Source organism: Scardinius erythrophthalmus, assembly GCF_964197995.2.
Source record: "Scardinius erythrophthalmus genome assembly, chromosome: 18".
Taxonomy (NCBI): Eukaryota; Metazoa; Chordata; class Actinopteri; order Cypriniformes; family Leuciscidae; genus Scardinius; species Scardinius erythrophthalmus.
The window spans coordinates 34415239-34430660 of NC_138238.1; the positions used below are offsets into that span (position 1 = coordinate 34415239).

The 15422-nt window shown below is 37.4% G+C and overlaps 1 protein-coding gene across 1 annotated transcript; it reads left to right on the forward strand.

Moving 5' to 3' along the window:
* Window positions 1-7020: 7020 nt before the first annotated feature.
* Window positions 7021-12569, forward strand: abi3b (ABI family, member 3b; the record flags this gene model as incomplete). Its single annotated transcript, XM_081391962.1, has 5 exons — window positions 7021-7202; window positions 8570-8737; window positions 8935-9129; window positions 11835-11911; window positions 11990-12569. Exons 1-5 carry the CDS (start codon window positions 7071-7073, stop codon window positions 12567-12569), a joined length of 1152 nt encoding a protein of 383 aa, XP_081248088.1. The 5' UTR covers window positions 7021-7070.
* Window positions 12570-15422: the final 2853 nt, after the last annotated feature.

Sequence of the window (15422 nt, forward strand, 5' to 3'; positions counted from 1 at the left end):
TTGCATTAATGAGAAATTGAACAGGTGTTCCTAATAATCCTTTAGGTGAGTGTATAACAGTAAATATAGTAAAACCTAATTGTAAAATCTGATTTGAATAGTTTACTCCTGATAACATCAAGTCTTTATTGTTGAATATCATGTTTCACTCAGAAATGAATCTTATTAAAGGGAAAGTTTACCTAATAAAGTTTACCTAATGGTTTATCTATGATGCCACTTGGAAATATTATAAGGAAACATGGAATTAGTTTCCATTGTTATGCTGATGACACTCAAATATATATTTCATCACGGCCGGATGAAGACGCTAAATTATCCAAATTGACAAAGTGTATTAAAGACATAAAAGATTTGATGACGCGTAATTTTCTTTTATTAAATCCAGACAAGACAGATGTACTACTTATTGGTTCAAAAAACCGCCCACAAAACCTCTCACAATACAACTTTAACATAGTAGGATGTCCTGTTACTTTATCCTCTACAGTAAAAGACCTGGGTGTTATATTAGATTGCAACCTGTCTTCTGAAAATCATATTTCATATGTTACAAAAACAGCCTTTTCCCCCCTTTAGAAACATTGCTAAGCTACGTAACATGCTATCAGTTTCTGATGCAGAAAAGTTAGTTCATGCATTCATGACCTCGAGACTAGATAACTGTAATGCTTTATTAGCTGGTTGTCCTGCATCCTCAATAAACAAGCTACAGTTAGTCCAAAATGCCGCTGCTAGAGTTCTTACTAGATCAAGAAAATATGATCATATAACACCGATTTTATCATCACTACATTGGTTACCTATAAAGTTCCGTATTAATTACAAGGTATTGCTAATGACTTATAAAGCCCTAAACGGCTTAGCTCCAGTCTATTAGCTCCGGATCTTCTATCGCCATATAATCCATCGCGCTCCTTAAGATCACTAAATTCGAGGCTTTTGGTCATACCTAGGATATCCAGATCCACCAAAGGAGGGAGAGCATTTTCACATTTAGCTCCAAAACTCTGGAATAGTCTTCCTGATACTGTTTGTTGCTCAGACTCGCTCTCCCAGTTTAAAACTAGATTAAAGACGCATCTCTTCAGCCAGGCATTCATATAAATATTTTTAATCTTACAGTTAAATCCGGCCTCTAGTTCATAAACGCCAGAGGAGAACTGGCCCCCGACTGAGCCTGGGTTCTCCCAAAGTTTTTTTTTCTCCATTAGGTCACCTGATGGAGTTTTTTCGGTTCCTTGCCACTGTTGCCTTTGGCTTGCTCAGTTGGGGATATTTTGGGAATATTTAATTTAATTTGATCAATCAATAACTTTCACTAGAAACAAACCTTGTTGTATTATTTTAATTTAATACTGTGAAGCTGCTTTGATACAATCTGTATTGTGAAAAGCGCTGGGCCTATACAAATATACTTGACTTGACTTGACTTGACTAATAAATTGACCTTTGTTCATCTTCAGAACACAAATCAAGATTTTCTCTCATATTTTTTGTCCATCCCTTTAAAGTCCACTTTTTGACGCATGAACGTTGTGGTTGTGTGGAGTTTCAATGGATAGACAAAAATGATGAGACAAATATCTTCATTTGTGTTCTGAAGATGAACAAACCTCTAATGGGTTTGGAACACCATGACAGTATTCTGGGTGAACTTTCCCTTTAGGGAAATGGTTCCGAACTGCATTTCATGTTGACTTTACCTGCAAGTCCTTCTGTAAATCTGTTGATCATCTAGCTGACTTTGAAATAAAGCTAAAGTTGCAGGTACCTGAGCATGTGAAATGAATGAACTTTACACTGAAGCGCTATCCACAAACACATCCACCAGCTCCCAATGACTTCTGCTGGTAATTCAATTCTGGGGCCGTAATGGAACTCTGTGAAGTGTGTCAGAGCTATGATTGTTCACAACATCCAATCTGCAGAGATAAGGGAAGAGCTATAGCTTTGACTGAGCCAGGGGAAACCCACAGGGTTCATCTGATCGGCATTATAAAAACCTGCTCCAACGTGGAGAACATCTCTGGCTGATTTCTTCAGTTTGTTTTATTGTCTTCTTCCAATGTCTCCCTTGATGCTCTTTAGTGCTTATTGGCACAGCCCAGATGATTTTATCGCTCAAAGTGCTTTTTCATAACTCAAGAGACTTGGTGTTCTCAGTTAAGTGTCTACTTCCTCAGAATGATTCGGAGACATTAAAACTAGGCAGAAATGAGACTGTATATTGTTGTGTACAGTCAAATATCTTATTTGACTTCAGATATCTTGGCAATTTTTTTCAGAAAAGAAATCTCTTTGAGATCTTTTCAGTAAAACTTTAGAGGAGAGACATATGGAAGCTTGTTTCCGACCACAGAATAAAAAATAAAAAGGTAATTGAGGCTTTTTATCTCACAATTCTAATTTTTCTTTCTCAAAATTGCAGGTTTATCTCACAGTATAAACATACTGAGTTACAGTATAAACTCAGAATAGCAAGATATAAACTCTAAATTCTGAGGAAAACGTCAGAATCTTACAATTCTGACTTTTTTCATGTTATTGCGAGCTACAACTCAGAGAAAAATAACACAGAACTGCAGTTATAAACTCAGAATTGCGAGAAGAAAGTCAGAAATGTGAGATATTAACTGGCAATTGTGAGAAAAAATACATATCATTATCAGGATACATATCATTAGTCTCCGACTGCTCTCCATTTAATCTTGTTATTGTCTAGGACAAACAATATGAGCAAGACATGATTTTTTCTTGCATGGGAGTCTCCTGGTTATGTAAATAATTACTAACAATCAGGAGTGTGTGTATATCTATGTGAATCCAGGTATAAAGGCTGAGGTTCGTTTAGGACGCATTAAGTTGATTTTAGTGAAGTGACCATAGAAACTGCAGTAACAGCTCTCTTGAGTGAAAACAGAAATGTTCATTTCTTCTTCCCAGAGTATTTTTGGAAACCCCCAGGCTGGCACGAATTTATCCTGTACATGTTCCTGTTAAATGAAGTAATCTCAGAGCAATTGTTGGCTCATGTGCATCAGGGTTTTCTAGTATGTTAAAATCATAAAACAGCAGGGTTCTCACTGACATTACGAGAAATGTCCACCAAATGAATATTAAGCCAGAAGGGGGGTGACTGCAATGATATGACTTTAATGTGCAGCCCTGTTTCTCATTTGCATCGATCAACATGTAACCACAAAGCTATTTATAACAGAGGTTCTCAACTTCAGCAATAGGCAATACCACTAATGTAACACCCAGCTAAAAGGGTGGAAGGTGTTGCTAACGATCCCATTAAGTTATAAAAACATTACTTTTGAATGTTGTATGAACATTTAAAGAGGACCTATTATGTCCCTTTTTACAAGATGTAATATAAGTCTTAGGTGTCCCCAGAATGTGTCTGTGAAGTTTCAGCTCAAAATACACGGCAGATCATTTATTATACCTAAAATGCCCCTTTTTGGGTGGAAGCAAAAACACGCTGTTTTTGTGTGTGTATCTTTAAATGCAAATGAGCTGCTTTTCCCCGCCCCCCTATCCAGAAGTGGGCTGTGCCTTAGGTGTGTTCATGCCATGTCACAATTACCGTAATTACGAGATTCCAACTTGTGAAAAGCACTCGCGTCCTCATAGAACTCGTAATTACTACTTGTAACCTGGGAATTTTCGGAGAGTTGGTTACTGCTGTACTACCTGTCTAATGCTGATTCATTTAGGTTGTTGATAGTCTCGCGATAAAAAATGCATAATTTCCAATCCAATAGAACGTCACCTGTTGTCATCTCAAAATTACGGTAATTACGGCATGGCGTGAACGAAGCTCATGCTCCAGCAACAATAAAACAGGAGAAATAGTATGGGGCCGTTTCCACAGAACGCATTTTTGCATTCCACTGTGCTGCTTTTCCATTCTTTTTTATGTAAACACACGCTAGACGGACTTTGCTTTTTTCTCCCATTCGGGGCCATTCACACACAGCACATCTTTACATCTGAAAATGCGAGACGCGGGCAGTGGAAAACGCAAGGTGTCGAGATGCGTTGAGCGCTGTGTTTTTAGAATGCCGTTTCCTGCGCGAGACGCTGTACAGACGCGAGTGCAACACGTTCCTGGATCAACATATTTTGTTGATCCTGGAACAACATTCCTGTCCAAAAATGTAATATTAACCCTATCCCTAAACCTAACCCTACCCATAAGTTATCACTAAAGGATTAGAGGGAAATGATAGGTGAATATCACTGATGTAGAAGCACCAAACCCTGGTTGTAAGCAACTTGACATAAACTCTAAACTTGTCCCTCAAATCTGATTGGTTGATTGGAATGTTGTTCCAGGATCAACAAAGATGTTGATCCAGGAGCATGTTGTACTTGTAAATCACATGTTGTACTTGTAAAACAGCAAATCACATTCACCCGAGCCCAACAGTCAATATCTGTCTACTACACCACCAACAGAACATTTCGATTGTTTATCACATGGCTGCAGATTCCTTCAGTCGTGGGAGGGGCCAGTTAGCCTGGTCATTTACATTTCATTTGTACAGAGAGTCTGGCCACTCTCCATTGACAAGCGTTAACTTCCTTGAAGGCGGGTACTCTGTTGAAGTTTAAAACTATTGGATCTGCCCAGAGCCACTCTGGATCTGCCATAACCAATCGCTAACATTTGGTCGTGACCTATGTCTGATAAGAACTGATAAGAATGTAAATGTGTATCTTGAAATGCAATGTAAGTCGCTTTGGATAAAAGTGTCTGCCAAATGCATAAATGTAAATGTAAATGTAAATATCTACAACTCAAACTAGCGCACCTCAACGTCATCATTATTAACTCTTGTGCATCAATTAAAAAAAGTTACACATAGGTACATAGTGGACAAAAATGTCTGTGTCAAAAAACTGTCATAAAAATGTGAAGCTTGGGAGCACAGACTTAAGTTTGGTCTCATTTTAAAGAAGACCCTTGGCAGATTATTCATCACAACTGCAGTTGCTGGGCTGGGAGAGGACCCACTGAGTGAAACCTTTTTGAGCCAATCACCTGAGCTGTAAAGGCCATGTGATTAATCAACTGGAAAACAACATCATGAGGACACTGACTGACTGATGGCACCACAAGAACGAATAGCCCTCTCTTCACTACTGACTATCTTGAGCAGCAAGACAACACAAACCTTTTAAGAGCCTCCAATATTTAGTTAATATAAATTGAAACATTTACAATGCTGCTTGTAAAAAAAAAAAAGAAAAAAAAGTGGTGTTTGTCACTGTGTGGTGCAGGCAGAAGAAGAGGAAGAATCAAAAGTTCCAATGCAAACTTTTACAACAGTCTTATCCAGACAGCCAGCAGGTGTGTGTGTGTACACACACACACACACACGCACACGCACACGCACACACGCACACACGCGCGCGCACACACGCACGCACGCACGCACGCACGCACACACACACGCACGCACGCACGCACACACACTTAATACAACAGGGATTGGATAACGACTGAACAGAATGGAACTAAATACAAACACAGATGAACATTGATTAACAGGACACAGGTGATACACATGATGATGATTAACTAAACACAGGTGACACAAATGAACTAAATGAGTGGCGGGAAAAGAACAAAGGAAGACATGTGACTACTGAAAATACAAACAAACACTGACACGTGACAGTGTTTAATGTCCCTCAATGAAGAAAGGTCAAAATAGGACCAAAAAGGACCAAATGTAATTGCATATAAAGGTCAGACGTATCATTTTGCAGCACCCTTGAAGGGCCTTTCCCGAACAAAGGCAATATTGTTTCATGATGGATTTCTTTTTTTCATTGAACTCCAGCTCTATATGCTCCCGTGGAAAAGATTTCCCCTCTCCTGGAACGCACTATTGTTATTAGTCACAAAGATCTTCAACGCTGTTGGCATGGGAGCAGTTAATAGCATGAAATGTTTCAGCCTTAATGTTTTCGCATAATTGTAACACATTATAAATATATTATTTTGTATATAGTGAATATGCAGACGGGAGCTGATATGCTCTTTATACAGCATGAAAGTGCTTTGCATGCATATAAGAAAATGACAATATTTATCTAACGTGATGCACGTAACTGGCATGCAGATAAGCGATAATGATAACCAATTATCATTGAACCCCAGCTGCACACACACTTTGCTCATGAAATATCAATCACATGGGCAAAATATGATGGCTAATCTATAAGGCCTCAGTTCATAATAGCAATAGCCATGCCTATCAGACACATCATTAAAATGCACAGCTCGCAGTGACGGGGCATTAACAGCAATATAATAACTTTAAAAGTACCCAATCAACAGTTTTTATCTCTGTGTTGTTGTATTGGTGATAAAAGTCAGTTTACTGACGAATTGCCAGAGTGTTATGGTCATGGAATAGATCACTGTTTAATAGCATGGTTAAATATTTAATATTTCGTTTTCTGAACAAACTTAGATGTAAGACTCACTAGAGCATTGTTAAATTAGCTATTAACAGACCAAAATGCATTTAATACACTTCACAACGAGTGAAAAAAGGGAAATAGAGATCCACACTAACTGAACTGAAATAAAGGACCTAATGCACTTTGATAGCTGTATTGTGGCCTCTTGTGGTCACACAAAGACATGCATTATTTTCTCTCTCTCTTTTAGGGATAGTGTAAAATAATTGAATCCTGTCATAATTTACTGAAAAATGTTGACATTGTTCTTTCCTATAGATAGATAGATAGATAGATAGATAGATAGATAGATAGATAGATAGATAGATAGATAGATAGATAGATAGATAGATAGATAGATAGATAGATAATACACTCTGTAGCGTGTCTGCACTAAAGATTATTGTGAGATCTGAAAGTGTGTGCAGAACTGCTTTATAAACACACCCACTCTTCCAACATGTCTGTGCCTGTCATCTTCACTTCAGTCGCTCACTAGTTCACCTTAAGTTTTATCTTACCAGAGTCAGTAGAGAGGAGCCATAACCAGTAGCATACAGTACATTATACTGCAGATCTGCACAATGAGAGACAACAACTGTAAAGAATGCATAGACAAAATCCTTCAAGAGGCTCCGACGGCAAGAAAAGCTCTTCTAGACAACCACAGCAACCTACACAAAGTGGCCGATTACTGCCAGAACAAATACCTCAACGTGAGACATTTATTTCATTGTTTTTCTATACATCACATTTGCATTAATAAGATTTGATTTGTTTATATATGTATATATATATATATAAATTCTCATAAATAGAGTATTTTAGAGATTTTACTTGATATTATGTTTACATTAGGCCTAAAAATATATAGTATGTACTGATTTAAAAATGCTGTGCGACATTTACACTCACTGATAAGTAGTCTAGTATTTTTTTAATGCACGTGAATTTAATAACTGGATTTTATTACATTTGCAAAATATACGAGTATCTCACTAAAAGTGGAATTTGTTTCAAAGCTCCATTGCTATTAATTATTCACATGGATTACTGAAAAACCTTTCTTAAGTCTGGACTCTTTTGGAGTCTTCAGCTTCGTGCTGTTTGCACCGAGGGCGTACATGCCTAAACAAGGCTGTGGTATGTATTCCTAGAACTCCATGAAAACTGTTCTTAACATGTTTATCTAGGAATCCATATCTGTATCCTGGAGGTCTGTTATATTGAAAGCAATAATTTTGCAAATGCCTTTCATATTCATATGATATCATTTGCAGGTCTTTAATAATAAGGATAATATTTAATAATGGTAGGCTAACTAACACTTAATTTTGATGTTCCCTTTTGAACATTATGTTGACTGTAAGTAACTTTGCAACATGTCAACTAACTCTCTTTAGAGTATCAGTAGACTGTCTGTTTAATTTCTGCTCACTATTTATTGTGATGGTCCCCAAGAAATCATTCTACTGACTATAAGTAACTTTGCAAGTACGTCAGCTTATTCTAACCCTAACCCTACCAGTCTACTGATAATCTTCTAACACTCTAATGAATGAGAGTTAGTAGACATGTAGGTGGAAAGTTGCTTAGTCAACAGAATTTGTTAAAGGGACCATCAAAATGAAGAGGAACCGTAATATTATATTGAAAGACTGCTCAGGTTATAATCACTAAAATGCTGTCATTCACCTCAGTTCATCACGATCTCACAAAGTTCCGTTATAATCAGTGATGTCTACACTGCACAGTGAATCTCTTACTTGCATTGAGTCTACACTTTGTAAATGAGATTGACCGGATCAAGAGGTCATCAAACATGTCTGTGATTGGCTACATTTCTCATCTCTGCAAAAGCACATTGTAAATAGAAACATTTGATGTTCTCCAGAGCGCAACGTTTCTGTAATATTCATTCGAACTATAAATGTAAGTCCTTGATTACATGTTTCAGATGTCGTAGAACATCTGGGGTTCTTTCAATCTGCTGTTATTCATAGGCCTAATAAAAAAAATATTTTTTTTTTTAAAACATGGAAGAGTTTGAATAGGCCTATTGAAAATGATTATTTACCTTTAGGTGGAGGACACCAAAAGTGTCATTGAAGAGTCCAAAGCTCTCACCGCGCAGGCCCTGGCCAGCGTCTCGTACCAGATCAACAACCTGGCCGTATCTGTGCTGAAGATTTTAGATGTGCAGACGGTTCAGCTCAAACAGTTGGAGTCCTCCGTCAACATGCTGACTCTGGTGAGCTCCTGTTATCACTCAACGGAAAGCACCAGATTCTCATGAAATACAATGCCAGTCATAACTAAGGGCAAGTCAGGACAATGCTATAATATGAAACACTATAGTGTTTGCTCCTGGTTAATAGACATGAATAGTAATCTTGTCAAAGTTGCATATGGCAAAAATAGCCTCTTAATGTCCGTGTTCACACTCAGACAGTTGGCATGTACAAGGAGAAAATTGCCCGGAGAGAGATCGGAGTGCTGACCAAACAGTCCAAAGTTCCCCGGACTCAGAAGCTGGTTCCCCCAGCAGGAGGACGGGAGCCGTTTCGTGCGTACAGACGTGTTCCCATATCCTACACCCGCCTGGACAAACTGGGCCACAGCCACTGGGAAGCCAGCAACAATGTGAGCAAATATATATCCAAACATAATACTTTTTACTTACATTGCTGTTGTTGTTTTTTTTTACTTGTGATTGAATTAAAAGAAAATTTAGATATGTTTTAATGTTATAAATTATATAATATAAATAATATGTGATCTAATGTATGAATCAGGTCTAAAATATAGAATTCTGTTGTCTATATATTATTAGGTTATATAACCTTACTAACGTTTAATAGTTTGGGATCAGTCAGATTTTTTTATTTTTTTAAATAAATTAATATTTGTATTCATCAACAGTGCATTTCATTTATCAAAAATGACACTAAAGACATTCACATGTTTGCAAAAAACCTGTTTTAAAAAAATACTGTTAGTTTGCACTTTCTATTCATCAAACAATTGAGGGGATGAAAATTTCCACAAAAGTTTCAACAATGAAAATCAGAAAAGCAGCAAATCATCAGAATGATTTCTGAAGGATCGTGTGACACTGAAGACTGAAGTAATAATGCTGAAAATTCAGCTTTGCATCACATTTTAAAAATATATTAAAATAAAAAACAGGTATTTTAAGTTGTAATAATATTTCACAATATTACTGTATTTTTAATCAAATACTGTAAATCCAGCCTTGGTCAGCATAAGAGACTTCTTTCAGTAGCACTACAGAAAACATTTGAAAGGTGGTGTATGTAATAGTATTTTTTGATTTATTTATAGTATTTATTGATATAATGTATTTTTTAGATAATAATATTTCAATATATATATATATATATATATATATATATATATATATATATATATATATATATATATATACTGTATACAGTGAGGAAAATAAGTATTTGAACACCGTGCTATTTTGCAAGTTCTCCCACTTAGAAATCATGGAGGGGTCTGAAATTGTCATCGTAGGTGCATGTCCACTGTGAGAGACATAATCTAAAAAAAAAATCCAGAAATCAAAATATATGATTTTTTAACTATTTATTTGTATGATACAGCTGCAAATAAGTATTTGAACACCTGTCTATCAGCTAGAATTCTGACCCTCAAAGACCTGTTAGTCTGCCTTTAAAATGTCCACCTCCACTCCATTTATTATCCTAAATTAGATGCACCTGTTTGAGGTCGTTAGCTGCATAAAGACACCTGTCCACCCCATACAATCAGTAAGAATCCAACTACTAACATGGCTAAGACCAAAGAGCTGTCCAAAGACACTAGAGACAAAATTGTACACCTCCACAAGGTTGGAAAGGGCTACGGGGAAATTGCCAAGCAGCTTGGTGAAAAAAGGTCCACTGTTGGAGCAATCATTAGAAAATGGAAGAAGCTAAACCTGACTGTCAATCTCCCTCGGACTGGGGCTCCATGCAAGATCTCACCTCGTGGGGTCTCAATGATCCTAAGAAAGGTGAGAAATCAGCCCAGAACTACACGGGAGGAGCTGGTCAATGACCTTCCAAGGTTACTGTTGGTAATACACTAAGACGTCATGGTCTGAAATCATGCATGGCACGGAAGGTTCCCCTGCTTAAACCAGCACATGTCAAGGCCCGTCTTAAGTTTGGCAATGACCATTTGAATGATCCAGAGGAGTCATGGGAGAAAGTCATGTGGTCAGATGAGACCAAAATATAACTTTTTGGTCATAATTCCACTAAACGTGTTTGGAGGAAGAAGAATGATGAGTACCATCCCAAGAACACCATCCCTACTGTGAAGCATGGGGGTGGTAGCATCATGCTTTGGGGGTGTTTTTCTGCACATGGGACAGGGTGACTGCACTGTATTAAGGAGAGGATGACCGGGGCCATGTATTGCGAGATTTTGGGGAACAACCTCCTTCCCTCAGTTAGAGCACTGAAGATGGGTTGAGGCTGGGTCTTCCAACATGACAATGACCCGAAGCACACAGCCAGGATAACCAAGGAGTGGCTCTGTAAGAAGCATATCAAGGTTCTGGCGTGGCCTAGCCAGTCTCCAGACCTAAACCCAATAGAGAATCTTTGGAGGGAGCTCAAACTCCGTGTTTCTCAGCGACAGCCCAGAAACCTGACTGATCTAGAGAAGATCTATGTGGAGGAGTGGGCCAAAATCCCTCCTGCAGTGTGTGCAAACCTGGTGAAAAACTACAGGAAACGTTTGACCTCTGTAATTGCAAACAAAGGCTACTGTACCAAATATTAACATTGATTTTCTCAGGTGTTCAAATACTTATTCGCAGCTGTATCACACAAATAAATAGTTAAAAAATCATACATTGTGATTTCTGGATTTTTTTTTTTTTAGATTATGCCTCTCACAGTGGACATGCACCTACGATGACAATTTCAGACCCCTCCATGATTTCCAAGTGGGAGAACTTGCAAAATAGCAGGGTGTTCAAATACTTATTTTCCTCACTGTATATAGCATGTGAATGACGTACTTGCCTCTTAAAAAAGGGGGTTTAACTGCATTTATTTAATCTATTTTTTTTTTTACTATTTTTTTAAAGAGTCATAGATTCATTGGAACCAAAATAAAACCAAACTATTTGCGAATGTACACATCCTTTTTATGTTTTTTCATCATTAATTATAAGGTATCGTATTTGTAATGGAATTTTAAATATTTAAATATTTTATTCAATCATTTGCGCAGCATTTTTAAAACCCCTATTGATGAACTGATTTATTTATTTCAAATTATTATGCTGATCTGTGACATCGAAGGAAGAGCCAAAATCAGAAACAGACAATGAGGACTCTTTAAAACAACTTGGCACACAGGAGACCAGCACCTTCAACTGGTATGTATACACAATGGCTTTTACTGATTTGGTTACAAATGTTTTCAATGAACTCTGATGTATTTGCTGTGGTTTCAGGTCTTTCTTGGGTATCGCAGTTCCTCCTCCATCAGTGCCCGACTGGGTGGGCTCTAGTTTCACAGCTCCTCCTGGTCTCTCTCCAGCTTCACCGTCTCCTTCACTCAAGTCTGACCGCTCCCCGTCTACACCTCCATATGCCTATCCCGACCTGTCCATGCTGCCTCCTCCACCTCTCCTAGATGATGAGATGGGAGACGCTCCACCTCCACCCCCTCCTCCCTCTCCACCTCCACCTAATCCTGAGTATGGAGGATCTTTGCTTCCTCCTCCACCACCTCCAACTGGCCAAAATACCTCAATGACGTCAGCAAATCCTCCACCACCACCTCCTCCTCCCCCAGGTAACATGGCTGGTCCACCTCCTCCACCACCACCTCCTCTTCAGGGCAAGACAGCTGTTCCTCCTCCACCACCTCCTCCTCCTCCTCCTAGCTCTGCCTACAGTGGATCTTCTATACCTCCACCACCACCACCTCCACCTCCCCAAAATGCCTCCATGCCACCACCGCTCCCTCCTCCTCCTAATACAGGAGGAAAATTTGTTCCACCACCTCCTCCTCCACCTCCTCCATTTTGAATGTTGAATTTCAATGTTAATTTTATGCTTTGTTTTATGCAAAAGACTATAACATTTGATAGGATCATATTTTTGTATGCTTTTAAATTACATATTATGATATTTTCTTTATAAATGTTACATGAATACATGTTATAAACATAAATGTTTATAAAACATTAAATTAAGGCAATGTTGTTTTGTATAAAGCATATTAAAGTGTGTAATATAAGACTTTTTCTTATTCTTTTTATGATATATTTCTAGATTTATTGATATATTTCTACATATGATATAATTCTACATTTATTTTATTCTGTGATTAAATGTTTTTTTTTAAATTAGGGCTGTCAAACGATTAATCGCGATTAATCGCATCCAAAATAAAAGTTTGTGTTTACATAATTTATGTCTGTGTACGGAGTATAATTATTTTCTATATATAAATACACACACATGCATATATATAAGAAAATGTGTTATTTATACATAAAATATTTATATATAATATAAATTATATATAATATAAATATATATACACAGTATATACATGCAAATATTTCTTAAATATATACATGCATGTGTGTGTATTTATATATAGAAAATAATTATACACCGTACACACACATAAATTATGTAAACACAAACTTTTATTTTGGATGCGATTAATCGCGATTAATCGTTTGACAGCCCTAAAAAAATTCATATCAAAGCTGCTGTTGTCCATGCAACAATTTTATGGAAATGAAAACAAAATAGGCACTGCACTGAAGGTGGCAGCACAGTCTTTACATTATTTATACATTATAAGTGAATTCGGTGTTCAGTGCAGGAAGAGCATTAAATTCACAACGAACGCATTCATTATGATGAAAGTTGTGACATGACATTATAATATTTTCCCCTGTCTATTAGGCTATTGCTCTGCAGAGGTGGACAAAGTAAGAAATCTTCCTTGATTGAAAGTAGCCTACAGATAGCCTACTGGTCAAATATTACTCCGTTACAAGATTTTTACTTTAGTAAAAGTACAGAAGTAGGCTACTCGTTTTTAAAAGTACTTAAGTAGGCCTATCAAAAGTAAAAAAAGTAAATGTCAATGCGTTGTTTTATTATTGTTGTAATACTTACAGTACTTTATGCCTCAGAATCTATGCCTGCATGCCTACCCTCATATCAATATCAAATTTATTTCTAGAACACAGTTCCAGTAGTGGGATTGAATGTGAGATTGAATAAGTGCACTCAATAACGTCTATGGTTTCGGACACCCAAATGGCTGTTCCCTCAAATAGTGCCCTATTAAAGTTTTTCGGCTTTTAGTATGAATATTTTTGCCTTACTGTTATCTATAAGCTAGTGTGCTCCAAAACAACGACAAAATTCGCATTTAGAAGACCAAGCCCAACATTTAAAATGAAAATCAGGTTGAGGTCAGAATCCAATGTCAGACTGACGATAATCTCCAACGTTGGACAGACGTTGTATTGTGGTTGAAAATGAAAATCAGGTTGACGTCAGAAACCAACATCAGTCGAGTTCTGACGTCAATCCAACGACGGGTTCTGACTTCAACCCGACTTTCATTTCCAACCAAAATGCAACCCCTGCAACAAAGATCGTCCCTTGACTGACGTTACTACTTTCTCCTCAAGGACCTTGACAGGAATTTAGTGGAGTAAAAAGTATGATAGCTATTTGTCTTTCAAATGTAGTGAAGTTTCCAGAAAAAAATAATACTCAGGTAAAGTGCAGATACTCAAAAAGTATAGGCCTATTAAGTACAGTACTCAAGTAAATGTACTTTGTTACTGTCCACCTCTGTTGGTCTGTCATTGCGTAGAGATACAGTACCTCTCAAAACCAATTGAGGTGCCTTCCTAAACATATTTTTAGGGCATCATCATGCGCGACGAGTCAGCTTAGATTCCTACAGAGGCCGCCTGTCGGCTCAGATACTACATTGAGCTATTACAATCTCTGAACATTGTGTTTAGTCAAATAGTGATCACAAACCACTGTATTTTGTCCGTCGTGAACAACTCTGAGAAAAGTCACACCATGACAACGCTGTTTTAGTGCTCTTTCAATAATTATACGGACAAACTAAGTGGAATTCATTTGGAAATACACTGGAGTTGAAATAGCAGAATACCTGTCATATTCCAGGGGTAAAAACTGTGCACAACGAGGTTAATCGGTGGCTATGCTTCTGTTGAAGCCAAAAGCCCGCATTATTTCAGTATTTTTTTTTTAAATGAATTGTGTTTATCAACCGGATTCCTGGTGGACAAAACTACATTACCCATGATTCTGCAAAAAGTCTCCACCAATCAATAGTTCAAAATAAAACACCAAGAATAAATCTCCCTATCTACCATTTTTTAACGCGGAAGTAAGGTGTTTTCGGTGAATGTGCGAGACTTCCGATTTATTATGGGAAATAATATAAAAGTTCATTAAACTGTAAAACTGTTTGCGCTAAACCAGCATGTTTATAATTAAGCCAATACATTAAAATAATATGGTAAGTAATACCAGTTTGCAATATCAAGCAGCATAACGAGCTGTGTTGTAGGCTATAGCTTAAAGCTAAAGATTACTGGAAGCGAATGACACACTGGAAGCCAGACACAATAAAATTTCAAATGGCCGCGCCTATTCTTAACTGAAAAATAAGGTGGATAACCTCTCAAACTTTAAAACAATATTTATAGGCCTAACTGTCATTTGCATTTTGATTGTGTCATTTGCAATGCATCATGGTTGTCATTGTAGTTCTTTCCCTCGTCTTGTAGCCTATCTTTGTCTTTTGTCTTTCCCAAAGCCAACTATGGTCGCAAGTTCCGTCGTTACCAATAGAGTTCAATGGAA